Here is a 24,027-nt window from a genome sequence, read left to right as displayed (position 1 = left end):
AATCTTCACCGTACAGCTATCGAGTCACGTTACGGTATCGAACGATTGAAGCGTTGTAAAAGCTTCGAATACAGGAAGCCACTTCCTGGAAAATGATCCTTCCCGACTTGATCCGGACCCGGGGACGAACGAACGAAGGAAGTCGCATCGCTTTGCTTTCACCGGGTAAAATTGCTCGCACCTGATAAGGACCCGGTAAACCCGCCGAAGCGCGCCAACGGAAAGCCAACTGATCCCCCACCTGATTTGACCGTTCGGACGTAAATTTCTTGCAGGTTCGTTCAGCTGTACCCCACTGCTCGTACGCTCTTCAGCCCATATGCTTCGGGGCCATTCTAGAAGGACTTAATTAATTCCTTCCATAATAGCCAGGCGTTACAACGCGGGTGAAAATTCCCGCCACCCAGGGTTTTGGTATTCCGGTGGTACCTTTCGTGAAGACGATAGTTTCGTGCTTACACCTGCTTAGGAAAAAGCCGAAGGTATAAGGTTGGGTGGTTTTGGGACACTCGAAGGATCACCTTGGCGAGCGGCATGTGGTTTATGGCGAAGGCGTTATTTTAACTAATTAATCAACTTCCCTCGTACGTGTGTGGGTGTGTGTGGCCCGAGGCTCAGTCAGTCAAACTCTTGCGGAAAGGGCGTGAGCTTGCTGGTCAAACTTTTCATAGATAGTATTAGCAAACTAACAGTATGGGATCGTCAGTTTAAGCGGCTTAGATGATGGCGATAGTTGCCTCTGGATAGTGAACCGGAATTGCGGCAGACCGAATCATCCCTGTTAATGATCCGTTGCGTTCGTAACTCATAATAAATTGCTGGTTAAAAAGGGAAAAGCAATAAAAGTTAGTCGACTGTACTTTATTCAAAACGAAAGCTTTATGTATGAAATATTCAAAATCAAAGTGGCAGAACATCAAACGCCTTATTTGTTTTAATTCATAAATTCTACTGCATTGCATGCGATAATATTGGTAAGAGTTGAAAGAATCACATAACGATTAAAGAAATTAAATAATGAAAAATGGTCAGTTTCTTGAAGTTTTCGATAACGCTTCTGAATCACACATATTTGAAAATGTAACACTTCTACCTCGTTAGTGTTTTATTGAACTTTTGTAGATAAATCTTTTCTTAGTGTCTTTGCGTGATTTACCTTTCGATGAATGCCTTCAGCTGTGCAGCTCGGCTGTAGACAGAAGGATCGTCCGGTGTCGTAAATAAAGCACTATATTACCACAATTTCCATCATCCCACAGCTGCTTGCTTGTGCTTTAAAGTTTTATTTTCTCAAAGTTCAACCACCACTTCCGGCGGGAGGGGGGAGGAGGAGTGGCGAGAAAGAGGCAATAAGAAATTCAGTACAGGCTACAAATGGATAAATTATTCTTCAGAAAGACTTTATGCCCTTGAGCGAGCGAGCAGCTTTTCCTTGGCTGCGTGGTCGCCTACTCCTAGTGTGTGTGTGTGTGTGTGTGTGTGTGTGTGTGTGGATACATCATCACTCCCGGGGGGGATTCAATTTGGCGCTTTTGAAATGCCACATGGCCAAAATTTATGCTAACTCGGGTGCAGATGTATGGCTGGGCTGGTGGTGCGTTCAGGTGCGAAGTGAACCGAACGGAGCTGTCGTAGATGCCGTGTGGCTGCGCTCCGGGTGAAGGCGGCCAGGGCGAGACCAGCGTGCAGGTATAGGAGATTGGCCATATGCAGCACCAATAGTATGCACATGCTTTGAAGGTGCGCCGCATTCCGCACGGGCGCAGCTGCATTATGTTGCATTGCCGCTGGATGCTCTTCTGCAATGACATCGAAAGCATGTATACCGTATTGTTGCATATAGAAGTATGGAAAATTCATGCTGGATTCGAAAATATGCAAAGAAAATATTGTTGAAGCTCATGCAAACATAATAAATTCCCAAGATTAACAAATTTTATTCCGTACATAGAAGTTGACCACACTATGTTCCGTTGGATATAACTATGTTTTAGTTAATAATTGCACTTAAACAATTAGATTGCTACAACACTCTATGACAATCGTCAAATCGCTTGCCTTTCAAAAAAACAACCCAATTAAAACACCTGCATTTAAACAAAAATCCTTCCATCACCCTTTCCTAATCTCATTTCAACTTAAAAGGCGGAAGAAACGAACTAAAACCCTTTTGGAAGGATACGTAAACCAATCAACTAGCCACGTTTCGGGCCGGCACAAAGCCGAACCTCGGTTGCAACAAACCGAATGCTATCACACGGCACGACTCTTTTCCGCCCGCTTGCATCCGCCCACGGGGAAAATGAATTCCGCACACGGAATAAAGCTTTTATTGTGAGGCTTTACATAAACTTCTCGAGGAGGGCGGTATTGTTTTTTCCCCCAACTCCGGGCCTTGCTTGTTGTGCAGTGCAATTCTATTGTTTACTCGAGTCAACCATAACTTACCACTAATTACATGAGCGTAGACGCTTGCAGACTTGGCCATCGTCGGTACGCAGGTGTAGTTTCCGCTGTCGCTCTGTACGGCTCGTTTTATCTTTAATCTGCCTCCGGTGCACCGCAGCAGGCAGCAGGCAGCAGTAGCAGCAGCAGCAGCAGCAGCAGCAGAAAAAGCAGAAATAACCACATTTCCCAACCAACGTCCAGCCGGCGGCAGCAATCCGTTTGCGAATGGAAAACCCGTATTATCCACATGGGTAGCAGGCGGAGGGCGGCGTGCGAGTGGAAAAAGTGGTACGAGATTAATAACCACACACAGCTATCACCCAAAAACCGCAATTTGGAGCATATTCTACCGCCCACAATTCTTCCTTCAAAGCCCCTCCCCACACAACCCATTGCATTCCGGTGCCCGATTATTTCGTCAAAACGGGAATAGAATTGTCTCGTTGCAATTTCGCAGAACCTTCCCCGGGTGGTTCTGCATATTCATGTGCATTACACTACGCCCGGTCCCTGACAATCCTCTAAATCTAAAACTATAATTCCATTGTGTGTGTGTGGCAGCATCGTTTGCGAACGGGCAGAACGTTATGTTGTGCTGCTGTCCTGCGGCACAGAACCGGTGGTGGAATAAATGGCTCGTTGCGTAAAGCAGGTAGGGAAACTCCAACCTTACCTCTATGGGAGGTACATGAAAAGGAAAAAAAAACAACCAGGAAACAAAAACGATCGTCTGCAACGAGAATTTCACATGATACGAAATTTCGATCGAACGTGCCACCACCGACAAACCATTTCAACAGAGTGGGACACTTTTTCATTAGGTTCCAACACGGCATCTCCGTCTGCTTCCGATTGCATCGGCCGCATTGAGGTTTTGATTGTTTTGTGTTTTGTTTTTGTTTCGGGCACGACTTCTTAAGACCTGCGGTTGGACCGGGTTTTGTGGTGGGGGATGATTTTACTGATTTATAATGCCTGGAGGAAATAAATTTTATTTCGACATCTTTTGAGCTTTTCGTATTGGCAGGGGGAAGTACAGAAATTCAATTTTCCACCCCCTTACCCTTTCCTCGAATGAAAAATTCAAATTAAATTTCCAAATTTGTGTGGCTTTCATCAATGTGTACGACACACAGCGGTGGATCAATCCATCCCGGGGGCTCAAGAGGCGGGATAATGGAGGACTTTCCAAATATTTCAATCGACCCAAATGTTTCTATACAAAAGGGCAAAGTTGGACTAACTATTTTATGAGAGATCGGAATGCATGTTGATAACATAAAGTGTTCATGTTTTTCAATAGAAATGAATTTTCTAAATTGTTCTGTGAGTTTTCTAATCCCACTTCATATGTTATTGTGAAGGTTGATTGTTCTACATGAGAAATATCAGGAAAAAGCTAAAATAATTTACAATTGAATTTCTATGCAGATACGTTTCCATTTGGTTTCTACAAGTTCATAAACAATATAATGTGATACATTATTTGCAATTCCTTTTTTAGTTCCTTTTCTATTTTTTATCCCTTCACAGTTCTGCCAAGTCGAGAAAATGGTTAAAAAAAAATTATTTTTCCATAATTTTTGCTCTAAAACCCGAGGAAAAATCATATTTTCCTAACAATTGATTAAATGATGGTAAGTTTGCATATTTGTTATTTGAGATTGTGATCCGCAATAATTAGCCAATAATTGGATTGAAATGCATCCATTAGTATCAAATAAGTGAATAAAAATTTACAAATACAAAACAACGTGTTTTCAAAGCAGGTGTATTCCAAATAGTCGCCACGTGATGAAAACAGAAACAAAACGTGCGATAAAAAACTGCCCGAGCCATTTACATAAATAGGAAATAAATAAACGCAATAGAACTGTGAACAAATTTAAATCAATATAAACTAAATAAACTTAAAAGAAACTGGATACGAGGTTTATAATGACAGGCGTGACCAACAAAGTCGTTACGTCAAGAAGAAGAAGGGTAACAATGTAAAATTTTGCCGGTGATAAAACAAAACAAGATAAAAGAAAACATATTCTACAAAGTATTCAAAGGTAAAAATAAAGAATGAAAAAGCAATATCAAAGTATACCAAAAAACGATTTCGTCAAAGTATACGAGAGCGAGAAATATGAGTGATAAGCAATATCGTTTTCAGATTACATTTTTTCGATCTTAGGCTTCGGGCCAAATTAATCTCCCCCCTCCCCCCAGCCACTCAGTTCAATCGCTGGTAAACCCGCCTCTGGCGATTCACGTTGACATTTTAAAGCTAAGAACTTTTCACTTGTAAGTTACTATTGTAAAATATGTTGTAAAATCCCTACAATATGGACTTGGGTTAAAAATGTGTTAGGTTATCTCAGTAGGATGTACTTAGTAAGATGACCCTTTTTCTTTGAATTTTCTTCAGGACTCTTGTGGCCTTTCCAATGGTTTAAAGTCGGAGCTATTTCCTAAAATTTACGACTGTTTTCGATCCCCCTTCTAAACTACAAACCTCAACGCCCCAACGCGGCTTGAATGCACAGGGCGCTGGCAATTATTTCGCTTCGATACACTTTTATTATTACCTAGAAGTCAGAACGTCCGTCCAATCTGTTTCGATGGTGATGCGTCCCTCGTCGTTCGGATGAACGTTATTTTCCTGCGTGTGCGATTCCAGCAGCGAGCTTCCTGCGCCATGGGCAACCGGTTTTGGGGTGGACGACAGAAGAAATTAATAAAAACACCACGTTACCGGGCGGGTCATCTGATTATTTCTGACAATCGGCGATTTGGGGAAAATTTCTGCGAATGCCAATCGAACTTACCCTTGTACCAGAACACCAGACCCAGCTCGTGCGGAACCCGTTGAATGACGCAGACGATGGTTATTTCGCTCCCAGATTTTATGAAGATGTCCGACGGCCCAAGTATGCGTGCACGAAGCTCTGAAGACATTCAATGAATGAAGACAATATTTTATTGCATTTTATAACGTTTGTTGTATGTTTGAATGTTTCAAGGTTTTTAACTCAAACTCGATTAATTAAAAGAGTTAACGAAACAGAGACATGTTTATCTTCTTCTCCGAAGCACACACTTCAAGAGTTGCCAGATGCAAATGTTCATAAAGCAGATTCGACGAAGCAATAATCCATCTGAAGTGCATGGCTAAAACCAAAAGCTAAAGAAACGACCCAACGAATTTTGCTCCGTGTTTCACAGCTGGTTGCAAGGATTGGAAAAACTTCTTTTTCACCAAATGAAATCATTCCCCAAATTTTAAATAAACACTTTTTCCGCACGCAACGATGGCACAATTCTCGCCAGTACTGTGCACACAAATTCTCCTAGAGTCAACACGGCGGTGTTGACTTTTCTACTGGAGGTTCTGGAAATAAACTGTGTAGTTGGATTGCGTGCGAAAGACGTGCAAGCTTTCCCCCTCGGGGGTGACCGGGTGAACCGGAAGAGAATTTGCGCATCAGAAAAGTTCGCTTCCGGTAAGCCAACAGTTGTGTGTGTGTGTTTGTGTATGTGTGTGTGTGGCTGGTTTTTGTCCCTCTTTCTGTTGAATTATTTTCCAACCAAATGACACAGTTTATATGCAGCTGAGTGCAAGAAGCTTTGGCCCGGTTCGGCTCCGGCGACGGAGCAAACACCGATCAAGAAAGAAAGAAAAATCGAAAAGATGAAGAACACTAACCCGGTTGTTGTTCGCAAAACACACACACACACCGAGCGAACGCCTTGGGCAAATATTTAAATGAAACGTCGACCGAATCCTGTCGACTGTGCATTTGGGAACCGTTTAGTGGATGACAGACCCTGTCTGACGCCGTACATACTTATAGCCCATTGGAGGAGAAAGTTGTGGCCATGGGAAAGATGTTTCGGTGTGTCGTTCGGAGGGGCCGGTTTGGTGTGACGTACAAGTTTTCCAATGATGAGAGGTTGTTTTTTCGGTGACTCAAAAACAAGCAAATGGAAAAAAAAATATCATGAAGCGTGAGTTCAAACTTCCGCAATAAACCAACTTTTTTGCGTGATAATCCACATGGACGTTTGATGTGTTTTTCTGCGGACGTGTAGCTGCCACCGAAGAGAAGTATATTTAAAAAAAAACCACTGAGCTGTGAATGTGGGTGAGCGAGCAGATAAACAAATATGTAGTATCTACCAACATTAAGTTGTGTCTAGGAATGTGGCTTATGTTTTCAATGATTATTTTCGTAGAAATAGTTCAATGGTGTTGTAAAACCCTAGGGTTAATTTAACATTTTTTGTTCAATTCTCATACAAATGTGAGACCAAATGATTTTCTACAGTGAAATTATTGTAAATAGGGAGGATCATTCCAGCTGGTTATTCACTGGACTAGTTTGAAAACATGTCTGATAAATGTTAAAAACTCCATCTGAAAACAAATCAGAGAGGTTTCCTAGAATAATATTTTCAACAGCTTATAACATAATATCGAGGCAAAAAGTTCTTCCTGAAACCCCGATTAATGATGATTTGAAAAGAGTATGATCGCTTTATAATTAGCATTGAGGTGGAAGAACATATGTACTTCTCATTCAATTATCTACGCTCATAAGTTCACTCGCCGAACAAAAACCATACAAGTGTTTGCGTTTGTTAACTCAACATCGTTTGTGGGTTATACACTAAACATACTGTCCAACATAAATGTCACATAAGGACATGCTTGTGTGGGTGATCGATTGTGGGGGTTCCTAGGACAAAGGAGCTGGCAGCAGAGTCGCCAGCAACCGATTCTGTTGTGGGTTCAAAGACCACCTACACAATATTTTCCGCCTTCTGGCAAGCAAAACACGACGGGTCCAATGATGGAAAAGTTTCTCCTTCTGCGGTTCGCCCAGTCGAAAGTGTGCGTTCGTGTTACGTTCATGCTCGGCCGAGTTTTTAAATTTAATTATTTTTTCATTTCGTAACTTTTACTTCAATTTAGTCCGCCCTCTGCCCATGTCCCGTTGTTTCAGCCCAACCGAAGGTGGCAGCTCTTCTACGAGCTGTAAATTGATGGCGGTTGGATCACTTTAACACAAAACTAATCATCCTTTTCTCTGCATCAGTGCACTCGGGGCACCAACTGCAGACTCTTTAGCAGGGATAGGAAGAAAAGAAACCGAAACCTAATGGAGTGCAGGGATGCTTACCAATTACATTCAGCACGTACGATAAGGAGAGCTTCGGTTCGGTATTAATTTGGCACTCGTATACACCCGAGTCTCGGGTTTGGGGATATTTTATCTGAAGCGTCCAGTTGGCCGAGTTGGCAGGCCGTAAAAGCTAGGGTGAGGGATTGGTTACAGTGTTAGTTTTCTGGCGAGGTTCACCAATTGAGCATTTTCGATCAATGTCAAAGGGATGTATGTAAAATTACCTGAAATCGTTGATCAGACGTGTACGTTGAGGGCCCCATCGTGAGAATATGAAGATCACGTTTCCTAATCCAAGCAACCTGTCAAGATGATGTCAGAGTGTTTGAACAAATTGAGTAAATGAGGGATGATTTATTATTAGTTACTTTCAACCAAGTGACAGCAATATTATTAACAAACTATTGATAAGCATGATTTTTACTTACGTCTTTATCTCCCAAACGTTCCACTCGGCAATGCAGGAACCCTGTCTGGCCTACGGTTATTGTGAGGTTACGAGTTACGTCAAAGTCGAAGTACGGCTGGAGTGTGTCGGATTCGTCATTTGTGGTCGTCAGCATTAAATTTGAGCTAAAGGAAACTAAATTGACAGGAATAGGCAGTGATTAGTTCTCCTAAGGCCTCCAAAAGTGAACGAGACTTTTCACAAGAAAATACGTGTTAGTGAGAGGAAAGAACACAATAGCGAGCATGTAAGAAGAATTAGAGGCTTATAAGTCATCAAGAAACAGCTCATAGATAACAATGAAAGTATTAAGCTTGTAAGGGTGTTTTGAGCCCTTCCTTATCTTGCCATGAAGGGACCATACTACACAAAACATAGGTCACCATACGATCGTGCAAAGATTGAAGAAAACCCGGCCTTAAAAGTTCAAACCATTACCATATCGATAACTGAGTGATAATGGACCCAGCCAATGGAGGTGACACACAACCTTCATAATCCAACCTTAAGGTGCTTAACGAACTGTACAAGGATTATCCTTAAAATGTTTAGCTTCTAATACGATTTTTATCTACCCGGTAGACTCGTCGATGCACATAAGATTAGCAAAAAGCTGTTGAATGTGTGAAATGTAGTCCTATCTGATACATCGGGGCGACACTAGCTTTGCTTTTGAAGTATTTTCCACCACTACCTAATACGGCGGACAAACGATCTTGAATGCCGGACCCTTCAAATGGCAGATGCCTTTTCCCAGATAATCCCTACGCTCCGTCACGAGAGATGGTTGCGATAGGCGAGGAATTCCGTCCTTTCCGACAAACAAACAAAAAAAAACATGGAAAATAAGGTATCGGTCATGGGCCTCGTTCGTACACACAAAAAGCAAACTGACAACGGAATAACTTTATTTTCACAAACATTTTCACGGCTACGAAAGAATGTCGAATGATTCGTTCGTGAGCAAGGTTTTTGATCGAAGGTCCTTCCAAGATTTAGCATCCATGTAGAAACAAATACCCACAGCCGTTGGTTTATAAGTGCGGTTCTGCTTAACTCACAAACCACTTAAGGTTATTATGTTTTCCGAAGAAAGTGTCTCGACCCTGAAGACAAAACACTCAATAAGGACAACCTTTCCAAAGCTCAGCATTCCTTGAACTTTCAGTAGTTCCAAGAAATTGATACCGTCGCAATTTACTTAACAGTGCCATTACTCTCTGATTGATTGTGTTGCATTCATTTTACTGTTTTTAATAAAACTAAAAAATATTGTGCTTCGCCGGTGACGGACGAATGCAAATTAAAGCAAAGCTACGAAATAAAACATCATCTCGATGTCCCGGCGCTCTTGCATTTTGCTTTGGTATTTACTTTTGAAATGATTGTTAGCATGAATTTTTCTCACTGGACGTGAAAGTTACCTACCCCAAAATATGCATGATGCTCGCAAAACGTTTGCTGTGTGCATTTTCGCTCAGCAGCTCCGGCTAGTCCGCTTCCCCGGCGCGCAGTGTTTGTTGTGACAAAGGGCTGGCTTCGGGTTGCCAGTGCCATGCTGAGTGGGAACCACCAGGCGTCTCCATTGATTAGATTTCACAGTGCCACCACGCGTGCCGCCCGACTGCTCCGCAGCACCATCGCTGATAAGACTTGGCGTGCAAAAATGTGGCTGCTGCTGCTGCTGCTACCGTATCGACAATTTACCAATTTAAAGCACCCAGCATGTCTGCAACGAGAAGGCGAAAGGAGAACGAAAACGATGTAATATTCAAATGAGGTGGCGATGGAAAACATTTTCCGTGCAATGCTCCTCCCCCACCAAAGAATGTATGATCGGTAAATTATTTTAAACTAAAACCATCCCGTCTAGTCAGGGCGATATTAAAAATTATTCAATATCCCTTTTTAACTTATGCATTTGCTTTCATCCGTGGTCTATCGTTCGCGAGCTTGATTTTAGAAATTCCACTGATATGGTGCATGATTTTAATGGATAAACTCAAGCCTAGCCGATTGGAAAATTTTCGTTGAACTTTTATTTTATTTAAACATTATACTCCAATACTTATTCCTACAATATTCCTATTTGTTGCATTACACTTAGTACAAGCAGGAATAAAAAGTAAAAGCAAGAATGATTGAGAATGTAATCTTTATCTCTCGGGAAAATTAGTAGCCACTGATTACTATCTGTCAAACGTTTCTGCTTCAATCATTTTGGAAAAGTTTGTGTGTGATTTTTGTGGTTCCCTTTTACGAGCACACTCCGGGCTGCGACGAGCAAACATGTTTACTGCAAAAGTTGTTTGCACAGAGCCGACGAACGATCGAACAAATCAATTCAACTTACAAGACACTCGACACTCGAGCATGCCTACTTTACCAACGCGCGCGCCGAAATGAAATCGTCAATGTTTTTCCGCAACTGCCTTTTTCCCCCGACAAACGCTGTTGTTCGCAGTCGGTACTAAAACTAGTTGCTGTCGTGTGCTACGGCGAATAATTCCCGGGCCACGTTGCGCCCATCAAAGCCCGGATGTCTCGTTGGCGAGTAATTGAGTACGCCGCCACTTTGTCGCCTTCCGATCCATTCGGAAGCCGAGTCACGCTGAAATGGAGGACGCGTCCACGGGATGTATTATTCCACACATTCCACGCCGATCCTTTCGATCAAACCGTCGACGACGACCGAAAACACTCGCCCTGTCAAGCCACTTCCTTCTCCGGGACGTGCGCCACTCTGTAACGGTTCGGGCGGGTTCGCTTCCATCGCGGCTGTAAATCGAGCGATTTTCAACATTGGGTGAACCCCACGGTTTCGGTTGCGTCCCCCCCAGCGGAACAATAAATAGCAATGTACTTTGCATCGGCCCGATCAATAGAGCGCTCGCTGAGCAGCAACTACCGCTGGTCCCTTTTCCGTAGCGACATCGCGAGTCGGGAAAGTATGACTTTTTTTCAAACCCCACCCCCAACCTCCCCGATCTGTGGACGTTTGGTATTTCGGTAAATTTATTGCCATCCGAAATCGATATGTTACAGTTGGCTTTTATTTTCATTCTCCGTGCAGTTGTTTCAGCGGACATCAACGAAGTTTTATATCTTAATGCGTTTATCACTGCCAACCGGTTTTGCGCTAAAGTTGGCAGGCGGCTTCTGCCCCTTCCTGTTTTACAGTGCAGCCCAACCATCCGGTACCGTTTGAGCGGGATAACATGTGTAAGAAGGGGGCGTGAACCGGAAACAATCCTACAGCGTCGTCCTCGTACACCATGAAAACACGGCACGGGGTGGTGGAGGCTTATGATTTTTTTTTGTTCTTCGGAGCCAGATCGTAACCCACGGCTGAACCAAACGCCGGGAAGGGCACGTTCGAGAAGCAACATCAAACAACACGGTCGTCAATGAATGTGAAGGAAAGCAGTCGAGCCTGCAACAGTTATGTACGGAATGTTCAACAGGCTGGAAGATGGTTTTATGGCACCTTGCGGATTTTTCGAAACACGCAAACACGTTGAGTAGTATTGATTTGTTTTGTGGATTGCGTTAGTAGACGAAGTTTGCGCCTAAAAATAAGTATCGTATCTGATAATATTAATTTAAAAATGTTTCGTCCAGGCAATTTTCTTGAGTAATTAAAATTTAAATTAGTAAATTTAAGTTTCCGTCAAAAAAAATCACACAACATTCTTCTCATTCTTGCGTTATTACCTAGGTTAGGGTGGATCTTTTATGGCTTAAGATGCAATTTCAGATACACCACGTAATATCCCATTTCACTGAAGGTATTGCAATGGCTTTGATGAGCTCCCAGTGGCTATAAAGCATTTGTTTTATATTAAATGGCTATGCTCGGTTTGACCATGAGCTTCATTGCACTCGGTTGGGAATACGGAAATGTTTGAGCATTAAACATTAAATGAAAACAATGCCCAAAGGGAAGAGAAACGCGGTAAATGGTCTAATTTACATGCGAGAGTCGCGATGTATATCTCGTAGCCAATTAGCGGCCACATTAGGGCTGCGATAATTAAATAAAGTAATAAAAATTCCATTGCTTTATCTTACTGAACATCGTAAAATGCACCATTCTATTTTATTTGTTTGATTATTTCAAGTTATTTGAAATAAGTGTTAAATGTTCATTGGAAATTTTTAAACGTTTTACAAGTTTTAAAGCATAAATCTCTGAAAATACTCACCAAGGAAATGAAATGATATTGCTACCACTTAAGATATCCTATGGGTTGTCTTATTCACATTAATTCAGATTCAAACTGTGTCCATGCACCGCCGAAGAGGTTTAAATACTCCGTGAAACATCCGCCTTCAGTGGGAGCGTTAAGTTAAACATCAGCCGCTTTGCTGCGTCCGGGTCCGCTTTTAGCTACTAAATCCTCCCAGGAGAGCGTGATTGTAATTCAATAAATTCACTTTGACGTTAAGATTTGGTATTCGACGCACACGTATTTTTTGTCCGAACGATCGTTGCTAAACAAGTTTGAACTGGGTACACAGAAAAGTCCATTTGTTATATGCTTTGTGTAATATATAACGGTTTGAGCAATTTAGTCTAGCATTTTCAATTGATTAACTTGCTGGTTTAATGGCATTTACTAAGTGGTCTCTCACTTGCACCAGAACTAAAATTATGACACCAATATTTTCAATTGTTGCTGATGCCGTTAGCAAATGTTTTTAAGATAAACAAATTATCTTTCCACCAGCCTTAAGTGAAGAAAACACACACAGTAACACTTTTTCGTAACGAAGATAGTGCGTTTTAACGAGTTCATCTAAAAAAGATGGTGATAGCGACGATACCGGGCGACAGTGAACGCGAAACTGAAGGCTAAATGTCATTGGACAGGCCTTGATGTTTCGATGGCGCAACGGGGTCGAGAGTTGTTCTCTTTTACGATTGATTTTCGCTCTCCATCTTTTCCACACTCTTCTATAAAAAGCTTCCCAGTATATTTACTCAACAGCTCTCATGCGAACCAAACTTGGATACCCTGCTTCGAAGTAGTATCTCCAGCTGGAGTTCGGAAGCCCACCGGAGTGAAACGTGCTTTCAAGCTCTCTGCCATCCCGAGTGAAGCTGGTGGACGTGAGATCCCGGTTTTTCTCCGCAGCATCCGTTAAGAGCCTCGTTAAACCGCGAGTTCCAGCGTTGTTTCTAGTAATGCTGCCCATTTCAAACTTCAACTCACCACCCTTTTTTCAACCCATTTTACTTATTTCTACTGAAACATCAGTTAAAAATTCTGTTCTAGGGGCATCAATCCAACTGGAATATTCTCGTTGCTTATTGCTGATTTTAAAGTAAGTTTATTTCTAAATTAAAAAGAAGAAAAGAGAAATAAAAATGCCACAACACAAGTTATGATCAATTCTTATTGAAGTATTATTTAAATCCATTAAGGTTCACAGTAAAAAATAACATGTATATTGCATTCATACATTGCAAATGAAAAAAGCCACTACTCTCGTTTGATATTTTCCAATAACAAATTGCCACGAATTTCGGAGCTCTTTAGTCTTCATGGTGTGAATTATATCGCTTCATATTTAAGCATCATATTTATTGCTTCATATTTGAGCCTCATCTTTACATGCCAACTTCCGATGAAAGCCAGCGTCGGCACTTGTTTTCTTTTTGACATTAAATGTGAGCATTAATTTTATGTTGAGCCGAGAATGGATCACTCAAACGGATAACACCTCAAACGGATGGCGTTTGCTGTCGCCGGAACCGGCATTCAACATGCACGATTGGATTTGTATTGGGCAGTTCAAAATGAAGTACTTACGCTCGCAGCAAAGCCAGTTGCTTTTAACCATCATTACAAATAAAAGTCGCCGTCACTTTTTTTCATGGATAATTGCTTCGGTTTCTGGTGAACGTTTTTCATACCACCTGCATGGCGTATTGTGAGAGATTTTCAGTTTTTAAACAAGCCATGACTTATTAATAAGGGATACATAAATTTCTAAGGACCACCAAAGGTAGTATGGGAGTGTACGAAAGTTCAAGGGAACCATTGTTCCAACTTGCTTAAACGAAAAGGCTTTTTACATGCTGTTTGACGCTAGTAAAAAACTCCATCACTAATTTGACTTACGCGTACGAAGATTTTATCATTGAAATACTGCCTGAAACTGTCGTCATGCTAGGAATGGTTTATCGTAGCCAGTAAATGCGTCCCGTTTCGCTTACAGCATACCAGGCCTATGAAAATTTCCAAAATATACGACATTGTTTTGGTATAAATTCGGACCCAACTTATTTATGAGGGTTACCAAGGCATGTTTGGAGGAAGACGACCCGGTTGCCCGGTGCACAGCGTCAGACAGCAGTTCCGTTAGGGGTTTCCAGCACTGGAATTGATGGGTTTTCTCGGTTCGTGTTCGTATTCACTCACCGTGACCTTTCCATTCACCCGGCCACCCCCGACCGGTCCCCGTCCCGGTGCCCGCCAAGAAGAGAAGAGAACACCCGAAATGTGGTTGCTAGCACTCGCGGCAAAATAAATGAGTTTCATGCCACCGAAAAGCTTCATTGTTGGGTGAATTTGTTCGCAACAAAGAGAAACGAGGGTTGGCAGCGTTCGGGGATGATGGTGAAGTCCTACAAATCACAGATACGTTACTATTAACCAGGATACTCGGGGAAGTAAAATGAGGTGTTTATGAAAGAGTCAGACCCGCACCCCGCAACTGACTCGTTACAGTTCCACCGTGGCCGGCTAAGTCGGTACCACACGATACGGAATTAAACACTTCGTGGTATGGGGTTCGAACGAGTGTTATGAAATGATTAATTCGATCCCGGACCGGGAGGCCAATTAACTCCTTAAATGCGATACAGACGGATGAAAGGGCGTGTTAAATTACATCCGAATACACAAATTATGTCCATCGAGGGTAATGAGTGTGAATGTATCTTGTTTTTATGTATGAACTGCATGAATAGTAGCTTGTTTTCCAAACAACGCCGTTAATGGAGACGCCTGGTGTTTCATAGTTTCCTTTCAGCGTCAATTAAACTTCATAACTGAACCTTAACACACCCAACCTGTGAACAAATCATTGCAATTCTTGTTATACATTCCGAGCTTAACCCGAAAAGTTGATATTTTTGAAAAATATAATTAAGCTTTTATCAATTAGTAAGAAACTTATACTTGACATTGATTGACTAGTTGTATAAATTAGGTAGAAATAATGCAAATATTATAACTGAAAACGCCTTACTCTATAAAAAAAATCACCAACCATACATCAAGCGTAATGATCTAATGTTTTCTTACCCCAAAATATGATCAAAACTCGTATAGCGACAAGCTCTCCAAGCACCGCGTTAACCGATATTATACATCGCAACCGGATGCTTTTCCCCGGAACGAGGTGCAACTTTTCGGACGTTCCTAATGGCGGTAATTGCAATCACCATAAATATGCTTTTATCCAGCCAATCGATAAGAGCGTTTCACTTTCGCCCGAAACACAGACGCCACTTCAGTGTGCCCGGCCCGGGAAAGTCTTGGAGAACACACACACGCACACATACACACCACCGAGGAGGAAAAGAAAAGGGGGGCCATGAGAGCATATCAGTGTCGCCGGTGGCTGGTGGGACAAATATTTGCATGCTTTTGGCACACACAGTGGCGCAGTATATTATTCCCGGTTTGCAGAAGGGCAGAATGGGGGAGAAGAACGGTGGCATGCCGACGTCAAATAACGAGTTATCATAATGCTCGCAGTATAGTTCGGAGGACGTACTGCTGCTGCTGCTGCTGCTGCTTGGTTATTACGGCGATGTTGTGTTTCGCTCGGGGCCAAAACGGTCATTCCGTGCACGGCAGAAGGGGCGAAGGGTCCCGTGTGTGCGTGAGTGTGGTTCGATATTAGCACGTCGCCATCGAATGTGACGATTTCCTATTTCGAAAACGTGCGCCACGAAAGGGAACGCACGCTGATGGGAAGATTTTATGACAATGTTTGCTTGCGAAGCTGATAGCTGATGACCCACTTCCGGACGATTCTTGCCGTGCTTTTACAGCCCCTTCGACTTGTGATGCTTCCGGGTACATCTTACGGCACATTCACGCTACGCACCAGCACGATTTCAATGCATGCCCGCACAAATCAAAACATACCGAACGATGATCAACTGTGTCGCCCGAAACGGAGCTGTTTTCGTTTTGATAGAGCCTCCGGGACAGCACTGTATGCATTGGAGCAGCACCAGAAAGAACCAAATATTAGCATACTAATTTAATAACATAAATGTGTGGCTTGTACGCTCCATTCTAGTGGAGAAAACAACCAACTTCCAGTCGACAAAGGCAGTTAAAACGTGGCACGGCGTACGACCGCTGATGCTAAAACGATTATGGTCTAGTCTTTCACGGTTGCTTTCTAAAGTAGGATACCGTTCCAACACCGAACGGAGCGCTCTTTGCCGAACTTTTCTTCCCTAGCCAAGGATGTGCTCATGGGAAACCTTCTTTTGATGTTCCGGTTTCGTGAAAGCGTCAGGATGTCTTGGTTTCTAAAATAACATCAATCGACACTTAAAGATAAGGTTGAGTGTTGTTACCGCAAAATACTTTTAATGTTTAATACAAATTTGGTTTCTTTCTAATTATCTCAATATCATATACTTTCGTGAATGAATATAATTGAAAACTTTGCAATTGCCCCTCTCTACGAAAAGTAATTGAACGAAAAGATTTCAATGGCATTAGTTTATATTACTTGCTTTACAAAACGCGTGCGTTCCGCCCAGACCTAACTTAAATTACATATGCACAACAGCGTAGGAAACGTTAGGATACACTCTCCAACAACTTCTTATTCAATTGCATCGAAGCAAAACGACCAGATTGCGCGAGAGCTTATCAAATCGAAAAATACGCTTCATCTAACGACAACAGATACCGCTAGGCACAAACAAACAAATGCCAATTCCCATCGGGGCCTTTCCATCGTAAGCAGGAGGAACTGCTGAAGACAACCAATAGCAAGACCATAGCACGACACAGGAGGCCCGTAGCGATCGGATACACAAATGCCAGCAAGGCGGCCATCGAGCCAAGAAGGAGGGGAAGAAGTATTTGCATACAATCAAGAATTTATGACGAAAATGGATTTCAATAATGTGAAATACATTGCAATTGACCCTCGGGGCAAGAATTTCAGCCGGTACGGGTTGAGTTTCAGCTTTTTCAGTGAGTTCCTGTAGAAGTACGGCGAGCCAGTCGTACGGCGTAAGTTAGTGGGAGTAAAAAGGATTAAAGGATCTTGGTTGCTTCGCAAGCGCTATGACGATGGCGCGATGGCCATTCGAGCAAGCTTCGCGGAGAATCCCCGTTTGTTTTCATGAAGCTTTATCTTTAAAGCAAGGAATTTAATGCAGGGGTATTGCTGTTTACTGAGAAATTCGTCCATATGTCATTATAGATAGTTGTCCATATGACTAATTACGATAATTAGTCATTTAAAATATGTAACTCCCATATAAACGATGCGTTAGTTTGCTTTGACTATTTTTTGCTATAATCAGAGGTGGAGCGTATAGATGGCGGTGGTGAGATAAACGGTTGTCTTCCAGAGCGCTCCATAGCCCTTAGTATTTCCAATCCAAAGACATTTATTTACTAAATCCATGTGCACGGATTTCATACATTACATATTTTTAAGATAATTCAAATCCTCTTCACTGAACTGAGGAATATATAGTACATTTCTGAAGCAATGTTATGCTCTGTGCCAATGTCAACAATCTCGCATCTGCCTCCAGTATTTTATTTTTATGAAAATAATAAAATGTTCTAAATCGTAGGAATTTGATTCCTTGATACCATTTTAATACAAATTTGAAACTTCAAAAATTCTTCCTTTGAGTTCGCCCTTTTTAGACGAGCATTGTTTATTTTTTATTAAATCCTAAGCCGAGACGGTTTCAAGTAAAAACAACATTCTTTTACTTTTCGTCGATTTTCTCTTCAATCGGTATTCTATTGTTAATAGTGGTAGTAGTTTTATAATAGGAAATGCACATAGCTACCATGAGATATTTTTTATTTTTTCACTCATTATTTCTCGGCTACTTTTCCGACAACAGAAAAAACAAAAACATATAAAGTATTCACCTATCTAACCTTATTTGTAAATATTTATAAGTCTATTAGAAGCTACCGATAATCAAGGCTTCCTTGTATCGAGAGCCAGTTCTATGCAACTTATACGGAAAATTACTTAATTGATATCAACATTTCATAAAATAATCAAACATCAATTATAAAATGTCCCATAGAAACACAGTAACTAGCGTATTGCTGAACTACAATTCAGTTCTAACAAATTCTGGGACATTTTAATTCAATCGTGTATGATGCAAGCCGCAAGTTGAAAGCGAGTGGTGTTAATTTCGAAGAAGGAAGCCGACTACTAAACAACATACGTTTGGTTCTTCGTACTTGCAACCGAGAGACTCCTTGTCGTTTTATGGCATCCATTTCATGCGTACATGTCGCAGTTGTAGGACAAGCATATGAAATGGAAATCAGTTTAATATTGATACAGCATAAACGAACGGTCAGTATTATGGAGATGTTCGCAAACAGACTGGCGGGAGATGATCTTGGGCACGTCAGCCATCATATCTACTGTCGAGGGCCTTAGAGACGACTCTAGGTACTCCTTCAAGGAGTAAGCACACTCGTTCCACGTGCCACCAACACTACGTCACTCTGGGATGGATCAAAGAAAAGTAAACTCCACACATGTCGGGTGATGAAGTGTTACAACCATGGCTTGAGAATGAAACCGTCAAGCTGATGCCGTTTCGGTTGCGATCAGTGCCTACAGCTCTAATTAAACAGCTCACTTCCCTTCTCGGCCCGAGCGTCCAGCGTCGGATGCGAGATTGCGACCAGTGTGCACATTGATATTTGATCTTCGATGGTTCCCATGAGGAAGCCACCGAACGAACTCAATTAAAAGTCGTGTCCGTCTCGGCAGTTTGATGACGCATATGGTGCCGATGTCCGGTGCTAATTTTCATCTCACACCGACCGGAAGTGTGTGCCAGGTTAGTGGTAAGTACGCTCGACGGAATCGATTGCCATTTGCATTAAACGTTTCACCAATTGGAGCCACACCAGCGCCAGAAGGTTGCTGGGAAGGCAAAGACTGCCGATGTTTTTAGTCCTGCAGCTGAAATAATCGAATGTTCTCACACGGAAGGTCACGAAGCACTTTGGCACTGACGCAGTTTCGAATCGTAACGCTTGCACTTTCCTATCCAATTTGATCCTATTCCCCGAACTAAGATTGTTTTTGACAACGGTTTTTCACTCCAAAACAATAGCTTGAAAGGTTATTCATTTGAATTTTCATATTATAGTTTTATGCAATAACAGAATATAATGCATTCCGCAACAACATAATCAAAACGTAATAATTGGAGAAGTTCATAACAAGCAAAGTGTTGGTTCATAATACTCCACCACGTTTCATTACATCTTTTGGAAGGTAAAATGTGCACTTGTTTGTGCCCCGCATCGCCTTGTTCCCCGTGTTGAGGTTTCCCTTCAACAGCAGTGCCCGAATTAAAACCAAACCACTACAACCAGGTGCTGTTTTCGTACGAAAACCCGAAAGCCAAAGTGGTTACGGTACGAGAAAATTGTGCAGAAAGTATCTCCACGAGTGCGCGCACATCACGCTTAACCGTGCTGCCCCAGACTTTCGGATAATTGCAGCGGTATCACGGTGAATTTATTTTCAAATAAATGACGACCTTTGTTAGTTGCTGTGCCGAACGCGGCGCACATATCCTGCATGGGAAAGTGTCGTTTAATTCGGCGGTGGGGAGACTCGCTTCGTTTTCGGGCGAGAGCTTGCAATCAGTGCGGTTTGTTTCGAGTACAATCATCAACCCGAACACCGAAAGGCCCTGCACGAACGTGGCGCACCGCTGAGGGATTGTGTAACCTGGTGCTCGATGTTGTGTAACATAAATTTGGAAACTTTTAGTCCTTGCTCGCGATACCCGGCTCCACCAACAAACACACACACACACAGACACCATTTTTGAGCACATTGGAAGGCACGGACGAAGCAGGTAACAACGACTCCGGTGAAGTATATGAACTTTTCCAAGCATCCTGTGTATTAGAAACGATTGAGGTAGTTTGTCGAAAGTCCCACCATTGACACGAGCTGAGCCGGTTACATGCGCTCGTGCAATGGGTGGTACGTGCGTTAAATAAATAGAATGAACGCGTAGACCATTTACTTGGCGTTTCTTTTCGTCCATTCCACTCGCTACCGAATGGTAAATCAATGCTTTCCACAACGTATCGAGAGGGCCCCGCAAGTGCAGCAAGTGTTGTGGCAGTCATGGTCGGTACGCTGGTGGGAATTTGGGTTGGCACCGGGCCAGCACATCACCCGGGGCTGCCATGGGTTTGATATCCTTCGAACAAGGCAAAAAGGAGCTGAGTGGATTATCGAGCCGCGGGGAAGGCACGTAAGAGTAAGATTTTCCTAACTGAATATTAATTTATGCGTGACAAGAGAAATGCCATTGCTCGGGCAAGGAATGGAACCCATTTCCAAGCCGAAACGTGCATCCAAGGACCGAAACGGTGAAGGATTATGTCAATGTGTAATCCAGTCTAGTTTATGCCGAAAACTTAGACTGCTCAAGATTTCCCGAACGGATGTCCAGGATGCATTCGCCTTTGGTATTTATTCGGTTTTAGATTGTTTTAAGCCTCTCATAATCTTCTTTGAATTTTCTTATTCATATTAATTATACTTCTCGTGAGAAATGTTTTGAGTTCAACCGGGTAAACAAAATTTATGTTTATTACTTTGACATTGACAATTTTGGGGATTACGTATGTTCGGAACCCGATAAGGATGGTGGCGAAATGAATCTCCTCAAACGAAAAAGCCTTAAAGCAAGGATTAGTTTGAAATGTTTGCTATACAAAAAATAATTAAGCATGATTTATGGTGTTCTGTTCTTTATAGTGAAGAGCATAAAATCAAAAAGAACTACCATTTCAGAATCATAAACAGTATGTTATGTAATTTGTGCGTTAAACGAAACCGTATCCTTCCTTCGTAATAACATGTTAGGCATCGGTTAAAATCATACATTATACGGGGCAATGGTTTATTTTCTAATGGATGGAAATTTTGCACAAGTTTAGCAAACACCAAGCAGCGTGGTTTACGGAACGTTTGTCGTAGCTAACCATCCGAGAAAACCACTCTCGCTTTCTCCACGCCCTGGCAGAGGCTTTATCCTGTCCTACCCTTACCCGATGTTGGTTATTTGCAAATGGTAAAACGAATGTGGCCGACCACCTTCCGCTCGTAGGAATTTGTAATTAGCCATCTAAGGTAACCTTCGGCTTGCGGTGGTACCGTATGTTGACGTATCGTCCGGTGGTCAGTTTCGAGACTATTCGGCTCCAACTAAGGCAAGCGAGTGTTGAATTTGTTTGAAGTTAAATATTTAACATCCGTGGTGGTGGACTAGGGAGGGACAGAAGGATAGTTTTCCGCAGCACTAATTTTGTAAACGGAGGTGCTGATTGCTGGAGCTCAAACCGAGCACATCAGCTCGTCGTGTTCATCGTCGTATCTCAGGGTGTTTCCGTGTTTGATTGTATGTGATTTAATAAATTGCTTCATTTCCGGGTTTCCACCGCAACGGAAGTGCTGGGAGGGGTTGTATTTATTTTTCTTTGTTTTTTTTGGTTTTTTTGTTTGGTAGATAGATCAATTTCAATGCATATTCAACAGGACGGTAAGTGGTATTTCAAATCCCCGCTGTATCGAACGGGCCTGACGGTCGTTTTATCGCTCATGCAGAATTTAACGATTTACGCACTGCAATAAGTGAACTGAACGTTCAGCGTCGGGCGAAACTGAAACGAAGCGATAGTCAACTGTCAGCAGCTGGCAATACCTGCAGCTATCATCAAACCGAACGGGCTCATAAAATATGTGCACAAATTAAATCAATATTACTGCGACGATAAAATTTTAAATTGCATTAATATGTACGGCACATGCCGTCACGTGCGCGGAACGGTGGGAAAGCGCAACGGAAGTCGTACCCGATTTTCCCGATGACCTTCACCATGTGCTTTATTTTTCGTATGGATGAGTGTGTGTAGATGTGTTTTCCTTTGTTTTTTGTTGCACGCCAAGCATCCGAGCGACGCTTTTTACATCCTTTTTTCGCGTTCGTTTCCTCGTTTTGCTCAAATACTCCATGGGCCAACGCGGACGTGTCCTTTCCAGGAGACGCACAAAATGTGAATCGCATAAAGTGCATCCGAAATTGGCACCACAGACTTTCACCTAGTGCGCTGTTTTTGTCGAAAGAAGAAATGAAAAAAACAATACAAACGCCAAAAAAACCATTCGAACGCTAAATGACAAAAAACGAGAACCAAAGCAGGGAAGAGAGTTGAGAACGAAAAACAAGAAAAATACAATTCGAAACTCAGGCGGGCTCCACTTGCAACTAGGTGAAAAAAAAGATGAGGGAACGCTCACCGGAACGGATAAACGGCATCTACACGTAAAAACATCAGAAACACGTTTGCGAAATGCGCAACGAATGCCGGGACCGTGGGCAGGAAAACACAGAACCATAAATTTGCCGCATGAAAAGTGGAGCGATACATTGTGTGTTTCATAAATTAAATTGAAACATAAAATATGCAATGATAGACGAAACGGCCAACTCAGTCAATGTGTGTGTGTGTGTGTGTTCCCCGAACGGAAGCGGGTGTTTTGCGGTTGACTCGCGTTTCCGCAACGAGAGAGCGAACGAAGTGTTTGCGGTGTAATGTAACATTTTTACTAGTGGCCCGGTTTAAGTGTTTATTTATTTCTTGTTTGTTTTGCATTTTACGGAGAAGAATTGTTCGGCAGCCCTGTAACGGTAGGGTCGATGGAATATGCGGTTTTTCGAGAAAAGCTTTCATTGATGTACGAGCGAAAGGTACATATGGCATCGTTCTACGGTGAATCGATAAAACAAACGAAATTGAATGGAATAAATAAAAAATAGTGTCCTGCTCGCAGAGAACAGCGGTCCTGGGAAAACATGAAAGACAATTTTAATTTCTCAGAAGTTTGTCGTTTGGAATATATGTAATTACGAATGACAAAAACCCAAATTGCTGGATATTCATTTGTAGAAAAGTTTAATTAGCTTTTCATATTCATTTTCTACTCAATCATTTCATTCTTCAAATATCCTGTTTAAAAATTTACGCTCCTCAGAACCAAGTTTGGTCTCAACAATTGAAATCTGAAAATACATAAGCAAAGCAATGGCGGAAGATTCACAGAAAAGCAAATTCTTCGGTTTAATGTGTTTAATGGCGTGATGTAGACATGAAGATTAATTATGCATGTGTTGTTTTTGAAGATTCGAATCTCAAAACAATTATGAAAGTTTCGAAACTTTCAAGAATATTTATGACTTTTTAAGGAATTGTTAATGCGCTTCCTAGTGGAGTCAGTTTTGGACTTCATTATTCTATGGGATTCATAAATGTCTTTTTCAGAGATTAATGAATCGCAAAAACGAAGCAAAGTTTCATTCTGGTTCATAATTCTGAATCTGTGTAACTTGACTCTAATTAAAACACAATTCAGCGTAATATCTTGAACATGCATGACAGAAACTCTACGCATTAACATTTAATTTATGCATAACTTAACAAATTCCCATACGATCCACAACATTAAATGTATGTAAAACTTAACAAACTTCCAAATTAGAAAGTCTAATTTGAAAAATACCTTTCCTTTTTGCATTGAAAAAAATGCATCAAATTATGTTACTTAAGCAATGCTACTATCACAAATTTGATCACAATATGCACCTGGTCCACAATA

The 24,027-nt window shown here is 41.9% G+C and overlaps 1 protein-coding gene across 1 annotated transcript; it reads right to left on the bottom strand.

The window, feature by feature from the left end:
* Nucleotides 1-1,099: 1,099 nt before the first annotated feature.
* Nucleotides 1,100-9,607, bottom strand: LOC131263343 (zwei Ig domain protein zig-8-like). Its single transcript, XM_058265529.1, has 8 exons — nt 9,499-9,607; nt 8,051-8,205; nt 7,847-7,924; nt 7,620-7,752; nt 5,265-5,384; nt 5,025-5,127; nt 2,449-2,546; nt 1,100-1,799 (listed from the first exon to the last, which is right to left on the bottom strand). The coding sequence occupies exons 1-8, from the start codon at nt 9,539-9,541 to the stop codon at nt 1,561-1,563; spliced, it is 969 nt and encodes a 322-aa protein (XP_058121512.1). The 5' UTR covers nt 9,542-9,607; the 3' UTR covers nt 1,100-1,560.
* Between the last annotated feature and the right edge of the window lie 14,420 nt (nt 9,608-24,027).

This window comes from Anopheles coustani, chromosome 2, assembly GCF_943734705.1.
Source record: "Anopheles coustani chromosome 2, idAnoCousDA_361_x.2, whole genome shotgun sequence".
Taxonomy (NCBI): domain Eukaryota; kingdom Metazoa; phylum Arthropoda; class Insecta; order Diptera; family Culicidae; genus Anopheles; species Anopheles coustani.
Note: the sequence above shows the minus strand (reverse complement) of the source record. Positions and strands in the feature narration are given on the sequence as shown.

What these genes read in the sequence shown, in the direction of transcription:
- LOC131263343 (XM_058265529.1), bottom strand. Translation starts at nt 9,541, where the DNA reads ATGCACACAGCAAACGTTTTGCGAGCATCATGCATATTTTGGG. An exon ending in GTACGTGCTGAATGTAATTG is followed by an intron (nt 5,385 to 7,619) that starts GTAAGCATCCCT and finishes GAATGTCTTCAG; the next exon opens with AGCTTCGTGCACGCATACTT. An exon ending in CTACGCTCATGTAATTAGTG is followed by an intron (nt 1,800 to 2,448) that starts GTAAGTTATGGT and finishes ATGTCATTGCAG; the next exon opens with AAGAGCATCCAGCGGCAATG.